The 14589-nt window shown below is 48.4% G+C and overlaps 1 protein-coding gene across 1 annotated transcript; it reads left to right on the top strand.

Annotated features, from left to right (window-relative positions):
• Positions 1-1144: 1144 nt before the first annotated feature.
• On the top strand, positions 1145-14223 carry LOC306836588 (uncharacterized protein; the record flags this gene model as incomplete). The annotated part of the gene is made up of 3 exons (XM_079363762.1): positions 1145-2583; positions 6511-7000; positions 13258-14223. Exons 1-3 carry the CDS (start codon positions 1205-1207, stop codon positions 14221-14223), a joined length of 2835 nt encoding a protein of 944 aa, XP_079219888.1. The 5' UTR covers positions 1145-1204.
• Between the last annotated feature and the right edge of the window lie 366 nt (positions 14224-14589).

Below are 14589 nucleotides of genomic sequence, written 5' to 3'. Positions count from 1 at the left end.
GTGAAAGTCACATTAATGTAAATAACACAGATTTAAAAACGTTATGATGTGTTTTATAAAACCAAAAAAGTAAAGTAAACACTTAACTTTTAAAATCTGTTTTTAATTAGTTTTTTCCGGTTTTTATTTCTTAATTTAGCTTATTTTCTTCCTAAATTTCCTTGAGGGAGTCATCCCAAAAGGATCAATAAAGTTCAGTCTAAGTCTAAGTCTAATTTTACAGGCTCATTTAAATACACAGTTTTCCACCCTGTGTCAGTTTAGCCCTCATTAAATCTCTATAGGATTGTAAATCACAATAACATAGCAACACAATCGGAGGTGATTCTTGGGTCGACCCTGTGGGACTCGTTGTTGTTTTCATCTTTCTTTTGTCACCTGCAGACAGATAACTCCTCTTCATTTACCTTCATTGACAAATGTAGGGTTTTCTCAGGAATATTGCTGCAACACTGAGCAGGGTATTAGTAGGGAGTTCTATCATAATATCTATAATGTTTTGACTGTTTTGTTTTCTCTCAAACTTGGACTCTTAGTCACATAGGGGCTACTAAATCTTGTATGGGGATTATTGTATTTAGAGGGGAGGGGGACAGCAGGTGTGTATTGTAACTAATGTCTTGTGTCCTGCCTGTCTGTATACTGCTACTGGATGCCTTGAATTTCCCTCGGGATCAATAAAATATCTATCTATCTATCTATCTGTCTATCTATCTATCTATCTATCTATCTATCTATCTATCTATCTGAAGACCCGACTGAGCTCTTTGAGCAGTAAGAGCTCCACACAGCGATAAAGAGGAACTAATAACAACAGGAGTGACTGAGAGATTCCACTTCAAGCTGCAGGAAGAGAAATCAGACTGTTTTCTGTGTTCCTGCTCTGAAGAAGAAGCTCCACCCCCTTACCTGTTTCACCTGTGACAATCCAGGAAACAGTCTGTTATTCTGCCTCACTCTGCAGAGACACTCGCTGACAAACGGACCTCGACCTGCAGACAAACCAGCAGGACTTCCACTGAGAGAGGACAGGAGGACGAGGGGATACTGGGAGTACTTGTTATACTGGGATACTGGGAATACGAACACTTCAAGCTGCTGCTGAATCCACAAACTGAACCAGAGTTTCAAAGTCAGAGTAACTCTCAGGGACGAGGAGCTGCTTCCTCTTTTTTTCTGCTGCGTGTTTTGACTCTGAGGTAAAATGGCGTCCAAGTTAGAGGAAGATCTGAGCTGTCCGATCTGCCTCGAGATCTTTAAAGATCCAGTGATCCTGTCCTGCAGCCACAGCTTCTGTAGAGTGTGTGTGCAGGACTGCTGGAAGGAGAAGGAGAACCAGGAGTGTCCACTCTGTAAGAGGAGAAACTCAAAGGAAGTATTACCTTCTGCCTTTGCTTTAAGGAACGTGTGTGAGAGTTTCCTGCAGGAGAGAGATCAGAGAGCTTCAGAGGATCTCTGCAGTCTGCACTCTGAGAAACTCAAACTCTTCTGTCTGGACCATCAGGAGCCGGTGTGTGTCGTCTGCAGAGATTCACAGAAACACTCTGAGCACAGATTCAGACCCATCGATGAAGCTGCTGAAGAACTCAAGAAGAAACTTCAGGAAACTCTGAAGCTGGTAAAGAAGAAGTTAAAGGTTTGTGAAGAAGTTAAAGTGAAGTTTGATCAAACAGCAGGACACATTCAGGTCCAGGCCCGACACACAGAGAGGCTGATTAAGGAGCAGTTTAAGAAGCTTCACCAGTTTCTAGAAGAGGAAGAGGAGGCCAGGCTGTGTGCACTGAGGGAGGAAGAGGAGCAGAAGAGTCAGAGGATGAAGGAGGAGATGGAGGCTCTGAGCAGAGAGATAGCAGCTCTTTCACTCACAGTCAGAGACACAGAGGACGAGCTGAGAGCTGCAGACGTCTCATTCCTGAAAAACTACAAGGCTGCAGTGGAAAGAATCCAGCAGCGCCCCCTGCTGGAGGATCCACAGCTGCCCTCAGGAGCTCTGATAGACCAGGCCAAACACCTGGGCAACCTGAGCTTCAACATCTGGACCAAGATGAAGGACATGGTCTCCTACAGTCCGATCATTCTGGACCCAAACACTGCTAATCCATACCTCATCCTGTCTGATGATCTGACCTGTGTGAGACGAGGACAGAGACAGCAGCTTCCTGATAATCCAGAGAGGTTTGATTATTACTGGGCTGTCCTGGGCTCTGAGGGCTTTAACTCAGGGACTCACAGCTGGGACATCGAGGTTGGAGATAATATCCGCTGGTTTCTGGGAGTGTTAGCAGAGTCTGTACAGAGGAAGGGACGCTTACAGTCTGGATTTTGGTCCATATGGTTCTGTAAGGGTAAATACCGAGCATACTCCCCATCACAATTCACTATTTTCTCATTGGATAAGAATCCTCAGAGGGTCAGAGTGAAGCTGGACTGTGACAGAGGAGAGCTGTCGTTCTCTGATCCTGATAACACACACATGTTCACCTTCGAACACACTTTCACTGACAGGATGTTTCCTTACATTGGCACTTTGGATGAACTCCCACTGAAGATTTTACCAGAGAAGATCTCTGTGACTGTGGAACACTAACACATGAAGAAGATGATGATCTGACTCTCTCAGCATTGTTTGTGAATGCGTTGTCATGGTGACGGTGTTTTGTTCATTATAACTTTGAGTGTAATTAGACAGCAGGTGAAAGCTTGATCCTGATTGGTCGGTTTGTCGGTGTCTCTTTAAAGATAATCTGCTCAGAGTGTTTAACTGGTTAACTGTCGTCTGTTGCTTCAGCTGCTGTGAACGTCTGATTTCAGACTTTTCCACCTGAACTCTGAGGAGTCCCTGAAGGCATCATCTGTATCTCTGTGGACTTCCACATTTACGTTCTTTGAAAACAAATATTTCAAATATGTTTTGAGTTTGAATTCTGTTCCTCCTGTAATCATCAATAAAGTTTCTACACTTGATCTGAATCCGTCTTTGTTTCACACGTTGTGTTTTATTGATCTTGTAAATGTCATCATGTCGGAGTGTCTCTCCGGAGAGAAGGACTTTGTCTCTGTGAGTCATTATGAAGTGAATCTGATTTATTCAGGTGTTTCTTTAACTCCAGTCTGAAGCTGGGACGTGTGAAAGTTTCAGATAAAAAATATACAGAAATAAATAACTCATGTTCTCTGAAAAAAGGAAATCAACCCAATCCCATAAATCTGGACACGCCCCTTCCTCCCTCACACACGGACTACCTGCAAAAATCCATCAGTGCACGCTCTGCACCGGTCCTTTATTTGACTCTTCCTCGAGTCTAAAAGGTGTTATGATTTTATTATGACACATCTCTTTGCACTTTTTTTTTCTCTTTTATTGAAAGACATCAGTGAACTCAGCCCTTCCAGATGTGATCGTCTGCTCTCACAGGAAGTGACCAACATCAGAACCACCACGCAGTTTGTAAGAGTCAACAGTTCTTAAAGTGTCGCGGGCTGGAATCTGGCTTTATCATCCCACCGTGACACTCCAACTAAAACTTCAACTTACACACATAACTTAAATTAAACAGCATGTAGAAAATATAGGACAAAATATAGGACGAAGCCGGCCAGTCCTCCTGTGGAGTCACCGCCCACAGAGGAAGCCGTAGGGGTCAGGTGCATTGTGGATCAGGCGGCAGTAGACGGCGGGGGCATCTGCGACCCGATCGCCGGACGCAGCTTCTGGCTTTGGAACGTCACCTCACTGGGGGAGAAGGAGCCTGAGCTTGTGCAGGAGGTTGAGAGGTACCGGCTAGACATGGTTGGGCTCACCTCCATGCACTGCTTGGGCTCTGGACTCTTCACTTTTCTGGAGTTGCAAGCGGTGAGGGGGCGGCCGGGCTGGTGTGGGCTTGCTCATAGCCCCACAGCTCAGCCACCAGGTGTTGGAGTTTCCCCGGGGAAAGAGAGGGTAGCGTCCCTACCCCTTTGGGTAGGGGGCAGGTCTCCCACTGTCGTCTTGGCCTATGGACCGAACAGCAGTGCAGAGTACCTGGCCTTCTTGGAGTCCCTGGGAGGGGTGCTGGACAGTGCACCTACCGGGGACTCCATTGTTCTACTGGGGGACTTCAACGCTCACGTGGGCAACGACAGTGAGACTTGGAGGGGGGTGATTGGGATGAGCTGCCTCCCTGATCTGAACCAGAGTGGTGTTCTGTTATTGGACTTCTGTGCCAGTCACAGTCTGTCCATAACGAACACCACGTTCGAGCACAGGGATGTCCATGAGTGCATGTGGCACCAGGACTCCCTAGGCCGGAGGTCAATGATAGACTTTGTGGTCGTGTCATCTGACTTCCGGCCGTGTGTCTTGGACACTCGGGTGAAGAGAGGGACTGATCACCATCTGGTGGTGAGTTGGATGCGCTGGCAGGGGAGGAAGCCGGTCAGACTCGGCATGCCCAAACGTGTATTGAGGGTCCGGGAACATCTGACAGAACCCTCTGTTAGCGAGGTCTTCAACTCCCACCTCCGGACGAGCTTTTCACAGATCCCGGGGGAATCTGGAGACATTGAGTCCGAGTGGACCATGTTCTCCACATCCACTGTCAAAGCAGCTTCTCTGAGCTGTGGTCGCAGGGTCTCTGGTGCCTTTTGTGGCGGCAATCCCCGAACCCAGTGGTGGACACGGAAAGTAAGGGAGGCAGTCAAGCTGAAGAAGGAGTCCTATCGGGCGTTGCTAGCACATAGGACTCCTGAAGCAGCTGACAGGTACCGGCAGGCCAGGCGTTCCGCAGCCCGGGCTGTTGTGGAGGCAAAAACTCGGGCCTGGGAGGAGTTCGGTGAGGCCATGGAGGAGGACTTTCGGACGGCCTCGAGGAAATTCTGGCAAACCGTCCGTCCCCTCAGGAAGGGGAAGCAGTGCTTCACCAACACTGTTTACAGTGCAGGTGGGGAGACGCTGACCTCAACTGGGGATGTAGTCGGGCGGTGGAAGGAATACTTCGAGGATCTCCTCAATCCCACTGAGGAAGCAGAGGCTGAGCCCTTAGAGGTAGACTCGTCCATCACCCAAGCCGAAGTCACTGAGGTGGTTGGCAAGTTCCTTGGTGGCAAGGCTCCTGGGATGGATGAGATTTGCCCTGAGTATCTTTAGTCTGTGGATGTGCAGGGGCTGTCATGGTTGACACGTCTCTGACAACACGTCTCTCACAACATCGCGTGGAGGTCGGGGACAGTGGCTCTGGACTGGCAGACCGGGGTGGTGGTCCCTGTTTTCAAGAAGGGGGATCGAAGGGTGTGTTCCAACTATCGGGGAATCACATTCCTCAGCCTCCTTGGTAAAGTCTATTCCAGGGTACTGGAGAGGAGGATCCGGACATTAGTCGAATGTCAAACCCTCACCTATGATCATGAGCACTGGGTCATGACCAAAAGAACAAGATCCCGGATACAAGCGGCTGGCATGGACTTCCTCCGCAGGGTGGCTGGGCGCACCCTTAGAGATAGCGTGAGGAGCTCGGCTACCAGGGAGGAGCTCGGAGTAGAGCTGCTACTCCTCCACATCGAGATGAGTCAGTTGAGGTGGTTCGGGCATCTGGTCCGGATGCCCCCTGGACGCCTACCTCGGGAGGTGTTCTGGGCATGTCCCTCTGGGAGGAGGCCTCGAGGTCGACCCAGGACACGCTGGAGAGACTATGTCTCTTCGGTGGCTTGGGAATGCCTCGGTGTCCCATCGGAAGAACTGGAGGAGGTGTCTGGAGCGAGGTACGTCTGGGCGTCTCTGCTTAGACTGCTGCCCCCGCAACCCGGCCCCGGATAAACAGCAGAAAATGGATGGATGGATGATTCTGATTCATTAAGATGTTTCTTTAACTCCAGTCTAAAGCTGGGACATGTGAAAGTTTCAGATCAAGTCGATCAGTGTTGTCTCTGACTCGTCCGTCAGGTCAGACAGGAAGAACAAAAGTCCTGAAGGAAAGTTTGACTTGATGTGATGAAAGATGAAATTATAGAACGTGATGATGCTGACTCCACCTTTCAGGTTTAGTTAACGTGCTGCATTAAGACTGTTTTTAAAGTCAGGGTTGGTCATTCATGTACGGGCGGATGAGTTCCAAACTACAAACCTGTACTTCTGCATTTTCTCTGTACCTGCTCAGGGAGAGTCGCCCAGAGAGAGGGGCGGGGCCAGGATCAGATTTATATGAACATTTAATGACCCTGAAGAAGAAGCTCCGCCCCCTCACCTGCCTCACCTGAGACAAACCAGGAAACAGGCTGTTATTCTACCTCACTCTGCAGAGACACGCACACTGACAGACGGACCTCGACCTGCAGACACAAACCAGCATGACTTCCACTGAGAGAGGACAGGCGGACGAGGGGATACTGGGAGTACTTGTTATACCGGGATACTGGGAATACGAACACTTCAAGCTGCTGCTGAATCCACAAACTGAACCAGAGTTTCAAAGTGAAAGTAACTCTCAGGGACGGGGAGCGGCTTCCTGTTTTTTTCTGCTGCATGTTTTGACTCTGAGGTAAAATGGCGTCCAAGTTAGAGGAAGATCTGAGCTGTCCGATCTGCCTCGACATCTTTACAGATCCAGTGATCCTGTCCTGCAGCCACAGCTTCTGTAGAGTGTGTGTGCAGGACTGCTGGAAGGAGAAGGAGAACCAGGAGTGTCCACTCTGTAAGAGGAGACATTCAAAGGAATTATTACATCCTAACTTATCTTTAAAGAATCTGTGTGAGAGTTTCCTGCAGGAGAGAGATCAGAGAGCTTCAGAGGATCTCTGCAGTCTGCACTCTGAGAAACTCAAACTCTTCTGTCTGGACCATCAGGAGCCGATGTGTGTCGTCTGCAGAGATTCAGAGAAACACTCTGAGCACAGATTCAAACCCATCGATGAAGCTGCTGAAGAACTCAAGAAGAAACTTCAGGAAACTCTGGAGCCGGTAAAGAAGAAGTTAAAGGTTTGTGAAGAAGTTAAAGTGAAGTTTGATCAAACAGCAGGACACATTCAGGTCCAGGCCCGACACACAGAGAGGCAGATTAAGGAGCAGTTTAAGAAGCTTCACCAGTTTCTAGAAGAGGAAGAGGAGGCCAGGCTGTGTGCACTGAGGGAGGAAGAGGAGCAGAAGAGTCAGAGGATGAAGGAGGAGATGGAGGCTCTGAGCAGAGAGATAGCAGCTCTTTCACTCACAGTCAGAGACACAGAGGACGAGCTGAGAGCTGCAGACGTCTCATTCCTGAAAAACTACAAGGCTGCAGTGGAAAGAGTCCAGCAGCGCCCCCTGCTGGAGGATCCACAGCTGCCCTCAGGAGCTCTGATAGACCAGGCCGAACACCTGGGCAACCTGAGCTTCAACATCTGGACCAAGATGAGGGACCTGGTCTCCTACAGTCCGGTCATTCTGGACCCAAACACTGCTGAACCAGTCCTCATCCTGTCTGAAGATCTGACCTGTGTGAGAGGAGGACCGAGTCAGCAGCTTCCTGATAATCCAGAGAGGTTTGATCGTCACTACTCTGTCCTGGGCTCTGAGGGCTTTAACTCAGGGACTCACAGCTGGGACGTCCAGGTTGGAGACAATACAGACTGGAGACTGGGAGTGTTTGAAGAGTCTGGACAGAGGAAGGAAAACACACCGTCTGGATTTTGGAGAATACGGTTCTATGATGGTAAATACACAGCATGTACCTCATCAAATGAGTACACTGAGCTCTCAGTGAAGAAGAAGTTTCAGAGGATCAGAGTGAATCTGGACTGTAACAGAGGAGAGCTGTCGTTCTTTGATCCTGATAACACACTCATACACAGCTTCACACACACTTTCACTGACAGGATGTTTCCATTCATTAACACTTGGGATGAAGTCCCACTGAAGATTTTACCAGAGAAGATCTCTGTGACTGTGGAACACTAACACATGAAGAAGAAGATGCTCTGACTCTCTCAGCATTGTTTGTGACTGTGTTGTCATGGTGACGGTGTTTTGTTCATAATTATACGGGTCAAATCTTGATCCTGTTGAAAGATCCCAGATGATTCACCACACCGGTCTGAAGCGAGGGAGACTTCTCATCGTCAACAGCTGAAAGCTCAGCTGACCTTTGACCCCCTCACAGGAGAATTTCCACTCAAGCTGAGTTCAGGCTGAATTTAGTTAATCACAATAGTCATATTTTAACTTTTATAAACCTTATCATAAAAAGTAGATATGTATTACATGCATAATGTGTACTTATAACATTGTGAGGAGTGTCATATTATTATGTGTTAGAATAGTTGGTGGTCATAAAACCGCTTGTGTAAGTGCAGGCTGTAAATCTTATTGGGGGTACTGGACTGCTCACATAGTGGGGTGTGTACAAGTGCCCTGTTAGAGATAAGGGAGTGTCCTGCAGCTGCATGACAAACACACATAGAACCATATATGTCTTGTTTTTGCTACATTATTTTTGACGTAACCCAAAATGAATATTGACATTTTCATGACGTAAATGTTGAGAGTCAACCAGAGTATAGAGGAGGGAAGCACAAGCTTCTCTCTGGGTCAGTCTTCCTTTTTGGGACTTGACTTTTATTCTGCACCTGTGATCAGCTGACTTATATTCTCTTTTATTTAGCTCTAGTCACTCACTGTGAGAATAGCACTCTTTTGTAGGATCTGTATTATTGTGTAATCTCTGTATTTAATAAATTGTGTTATTATAAAATAAAAGGAAACCTTCCATTGTAAGGACTTTCCAACAAAAACCCTTTTCCTTTTAAAATTTTATATTTTTCTCTTGTTGGACCACGACGGACCAAAGGGACAGAAGACTAAGGTAAGAAGCTTTTTGTCCCCATTGTTCCAACACCAGAGAGGACACATAGACTGGGGAGGGACACTCTGCTTTAAAGTGGTTAGGACCCACTAGGGTGTGAGAGACCCAAGGAGAGTCCCCTCCAGGTAACGGCTGTGAAGGAGGCCTTTCCAGTATTAACAGCCTATGATCTGACCATAGAGGGGAATGACTTCAACACTGTAATAACTCAATAACTTTAAAGGTATAAAAGCTGAATAAACTGTGTATTTCTTTAAGCGCTCCTAATAACCAATAGTGATGTTCTAGTTCAAGGCAGCAGCGATATCTTTATGAAAGGCAGTTATTGGTCCTCCTGACCAGATTCACACTCGGCCCAGACCGACCAATCAAAGTGAGGCAGAGTCGAGGTTTCAAGGTCAAGTAGTAAATAAGAGCAACAAACTAGGATATTAAAGTAATTCCTAAAAATGCCAACTGCTTAGCCGAGATCCCCGCGCTCTTGCAACAATCCTGATTGGTCGGCTTGTTTGATTTCAGCCTTTTTCACCTGAACTCTGAGGAGTCCCTGAAGGCATCATCTGTATCTCTGTGGACTTCCACATTTACGTTCTTTGAAAACAAGTATTTCAAATATGTTTGAATTCTGTTCCTCCGGTAATCATCAATAAAGTTTCTACACTTGATCTGAATCCGTCTTTGTTTCTCACGTTGTGTTTTATTGATCTTGTAAATGTCATCATGTCGGAGTGTCTCTCCGGAGAGAAGGACTTTGTCTCTGTGAGTCATTATGAAGTGAATCTGATTTATTCAGGTGTTTCTTTAACTCCAGTCTGAAGCTGGGACGTGTGAAAGTTTCAGATCAAAAATATACAGAAATAAATAACTCATGTTCTCTGAAAAAGGAAATCAACCCAATCCCATAAATCTGGACACGCCCCTTCCTCCCTCACACACGGACTACCTGCAAAAATCCATCAGTGCACGCTCTGCACCGGTCCTTTATTTTACTCTTCCTCGAGTCTAAAAGGTTTTATGATTTTATTATGACACATCTCTTTGCACTTTTTTTTCTCTTTTATTGAAAGACATCAGTGAACTCAGCCCTTCCAGATGTGATCGTCTGCTCTCACAGGAAGTGACCAACATCAGAACCACCACGCAGTTTGTAAGAGTAAACAGTTCTTAAAGTGTCGCGGGCTGGAATCTGGCTTTATCATCCCACCGTGACACTCCAACTAAAACTTATACTTACATGCATAACTTAAATTAAACAGCATATAGAAAATATGGATGAAATATAGGACGAAGCCGGCCAGTCCTCCTGTGGAGTCACCGCCCACAGAGGAAGCCGTAGGGGTCAGGTGCATTGTGGATCAGGTGGCAGTGGACAGCGGGGGCATCTGTGACCCGATCCCTGGACGCAGCTTCTGGCTTTGGAACGTCACCTCACTGGGGGAGAAGGAGCCTGAGCTTGTGCGGGAGGTTGAGAGGTACCGGCTAGACATAGTCGGGCTCACCTCCATGCACTGCTTGGGCTCTGGACTCTTCACCTTTCTGGAGTTGCAAGCGGTGAGGGGGGGCGGGCTGGTGTGGGCTTGCTCATAGCCCCACAGCTCAGCCGCCAGGTGTTGGAGTTTCCCCGGTGAAAGAGAGGGTAGTGTCCCTAACCCTTTGGGTAGGGGACAGGTCTCTCACTGTTGTCTCGGCCTATGGACCGAAAAGCAGTGCAGAGTACCCGGCCTTCTTGGAGTCCCTGGGAGGGGTGCTGGACAGTGCACCGACCGGGGACTCCATTGTTCTACTGGGGGACTTCAACGCTCACATGGGCAATGACAGTGAGACTTGGAGGGGGGTGATTGGGATGAACGGCCTCCCTGATCTGAACCAGAGTGGTTTTCTGTTATTGGACTTCTGTGCCAGTCACAGTCTGTCCATAACAAACACCATGTTCGAGCACAGGGATGTCCATAAGTGCATGTGGCACCAGGACTCCCAAGGCTGCAGGTCGATGATAGACTTTGTGGTCGTGTCATCTGACTTCCAGCCGTGTGTCTTGGACACTCGGGTGAAGAGAGGGGCTGATCAGCATCTGGTGGTGAGTTGGATGCGCTGGCAGGGGAGGAAGCCGGTCAGACTCGGCATGCCCAAACATGTATTGAGGGTCCGGGAACATCTGACAGAACCCTCTGTTAGCGAGGTCTTCAACTCCCACCTGCGGACGAGCTTTTCACAGATCCTGGGGGAGGCTGGGGACATTGAGTCTGAGTGGACCATGTTCTCCACCTCCATTGTCAAAGCAGCTGCTCTGAGCTGTGGTCGCAGGGTCTCTGGTGCCTGTTGTGGCGGCAATCCCCGAACCCAGTGGTGGACACGGAAAGTAAGGGAGGCAGTCAAGCTGAAGAAGGAGTCCTATCGGGCGTTGCTAGCACATAGGACTCCTGAAGCAGCTGACAGAAACCCGGGTACCGGCAGGCCAGGCGTTCTGCAGCCCGGGCTGTTGTGGAGGCAAAAACTCGGACCTGGGAGGAGTTCAGGGAGGCCATGGAGGAGGACTTTCGGACGGCCTCGAGGAAATTCTGGCAAACCGTCCGTCCCCTCAGGAGGGGGAAGCAGTGCTTCACCAACACTGTTTACAGTGCAGGTGGGGAGACGCTGACCTCAACTGGGGATGTAGTCGGGTGGTGGAAGGAATACTTCGAGGATCTCCTCAATCCCACTGAGGAAGCAGAGGCTGAGTTCTCAGAGGTAGACTCGTCCATCACCCAAGCCGAAGTCACTGAGGTGGTTGGCAAGCTCCTTGGTGGCAAGGCTCCGGGGGTGGATGAGATTTGCCCTGAGTATCTTAAGTCTCTGGATGTGCAGGGGCTGTCATGGTTGACACGTCTCTGACAACACGTCTCTCACAACATCGCGTGGAGGTCGGGGACAGGGCCTCTGAACTGGCAGACCGGAGTTGTGGTCCCTGTTTTCAAGAAGGGGGATCGAAGGGTGTGTTCCAACGATTGGGGAATCACATTCCTCAGCCTCCCTGGGAAAGTCTATTCCAGGGTACTTGAGAGGAGGATCCGGCCATTAGTGGAACGTCAAACCCTCACCTATGGTCATGAGCACTGGGTCATGACCAAAAGAACAAGATCCCGGATACAAGCGGTTGATATGGACTTCCTCCGTCGGGTGGCTGGACGCACCCTTAGAGATAGCGTGAGGAGCTCGGCTTCCAGGGAGGAGCTCGGAGTAGAGCCGCTACTCCTTCACATCGAGAGGAGTCAGTTAAGGTGGTTCGGGCATCTGGTCCGGATGCCCCCTGGACGCCTCCCTTGGGAGGTGTTCTGGGCATTTCCCTCTGGGAGGAGGCCTCGAGGTTGACCCAGGACACGCTGGAAAGACTATGTCTCTTCGGTGGCTTGGGAACGCCTCGGGGTCCCATCGGAAGAACTGGAGGAGGTGTCTGGAGCGAGGTAAGTCTGGGTGTCTCTGCTTAGACTGCTGCCCCCGCGACCCGGCCCCGGATAAACAGCAGAAAATGGATGGATGGATGATTCTGATTCATTAAGGTGTTTCTTTAACTCCAGTCTAAAGCTGGGACATGTGAAAGTTTCAGATCAAGTCGATCAGTGTTGTCTCTGACTCGTCCGTCAGGTCAGACAGGAAGAACAAAAGTCCTGAAGGGAAAGTTTGACTTGATGTGATGAAAGATGAAAATATATAAAGTGATGATGCTGACTCCACCTTTCAGGTTTAGTTGACGTGCTGCATTAAGACTGTTTTTAAAGTCAGGGTTGGGCATTCATGTACGGGCGGATGACTTCCAAACTACAAACCTGTACTTCTGCATTTTCTCTGTACCTGCTCAGGGAGAGTCGCCCAGAGAGAGGGGCGGGGCCATAATCACATTTATATGAACATTTAATGACCCAGAAGAAGAAGAAGCTCCGCCCCCTCACCTGTCTCACCTGAGATGAACAAGGAAACAGGCTGTTATTCTGCGTCACTCTGCAGACACAAACCAGCAGGACTTCCACTGAGAGAGGACAGGAGGACGAGGGGATACTGGGAGTACTTGTTATACTGGGATACTGGGAATACGAACACTTCAAGCTGCTGCTGAATCAACAAACTGAACCAGAGTTTCAAAGTCAGAGTAACTCTCAGGGACGAGGAGCGGCTTCCTGTTTTTTTCTGCTGCGTGTTTTGACTCTGAGGTAAAATGGCGTCCAAGTTAGAGGAAGATGATCTCTGCAGTCTGCACTCTGAGAAACTCAAACTCTTCTGTCTGGACCATCAGGAGCCGGTGTGTCTCGTCTGCAGAGATTCACAGAAACACTCTGAGCACAGATTCAGACCCATCGATGAAGCTGCTGAAGAACTCAAGAAGAAACTTCAGGAAACTCTGGAGCCGGTAAAGAACAAGTTAAAGGTTTGTGAAGGAGTTAAAGTGAAGTTTGATCAAACAGCAGAACACATTCAGGTCCAGGCCCGACACACAGAGAGGCAGATTAAGGAGCAGTTTAAGAAGCTTCACCAGTTTCTAGAAGAGGAAGAGGAGGCCAGGCTGTGTGCACTGAGGGAGGAAGAGCAGCAGAAGAGTCAGAGGATGGAGGAGGAGATGGAGGCTCTGAGCAGAGAGATAGAAGCTCTTTCACTCACAGTCAGAGACACAGAGGACGAGCTGAGAGCTGCAGACGTCTCATTCCTGAAAAACTACAAGGCTGCAGTGGAAAGAGTCCAGCAGCGCCCCCTGCTGGAGGATCCACAGCTGCCCTCAGGAGCTCTGATAGACCAGGCCAAACACCTGGGCAACCTGAGCTTCAACATCTGGACCAAGATGAAGGACATGGTCTCCTACAGTCCGCTCATTCTGGACCCAAACACTGCTCATCCAGTCCTCATCCTGTCTGAAGATCTGACCTGTGTGAGACGAGGACAGAGACAGCAGCTTCCTGATAATCCAGAGAGGTTTGATCGTTACGGGGCTGTCCTGGGCTCTGAGGGCTTTAACTCAGGGACTCACAGCTGGGACGTCCAGGTTGGAGACAGTACAGACTGGTTACTGGGAGTGTTAGCAGAGTCTGGACAGAGGAAGGGAGTCATACAGTCTGGATTATGGACAATATGGTTCTATGAGGGTAAATACAGAGCATACTCCCCATCATGTGCAAACACTGTTCTCTCATTGGAGAAGAAGTTTCAGAGGATCAGAGTGAATCTGGACTGTAACAGAGGAAAGCTGTCGTTCTCTGATCCTGATACTAACACACACATACACACCTACACACACACTTTCACTGACAGGATGTTTCCTTACATTAACACTGTGGTTAAACTCCCACTTAAGATTTTACCAGAGAAGATCTCTGACTGTGGAACACTAACACATGAAGAAGATGATGATCTGACTCTCACAGCATTGTTTGTGAATGCGTTGTCATGGTGACGGTGTTTTGTTCATTATAACTTTGAGTGTAATTAGACAGCAGGTGAAAGCTTGCTCCTGATTGGTCGGTTTGTCGGCGTCTCTTTAAAGATAATCTGCTCAGAGTGTTTAACTGGTTAACTGTCGTCTGTTGCTTCAGCTGCTGTGAACGTCTGATTTCAGACTTTTTCACCTGAACTCTGAGGAGTCCCTGAAGGCATCATCTGTATCTCTGTGGACTTACACATTTACGTTCTTTGAAAACAAATATTTCAAATATGTTTTGAGTTTGAATTCTGTTCCTCCTGTAATCATCAATAAAGTTTCTACACTTGATCTGAATCCGTCTTTGTTTCTCACGTTGTGTTTTATTGATCTTGTAAATGT

Source organism: Symphodus melops, assembly GCF_947650265.1.
Source record: "Symphodus melops genome assembly, chromosome: 16".
In the NCBI taxonomy this organism is placed as follows: domain Eukaryota; kingdom Metazoa; phylum Chordata; class Actinopteri; order Labriformes; family Labridae; genus Symphodus; species Symphodus melops.
Note: the sequence above shows the minus strand (reverse complement) of the source record. Positions and strands in the feature narration are given on the sequence as shown.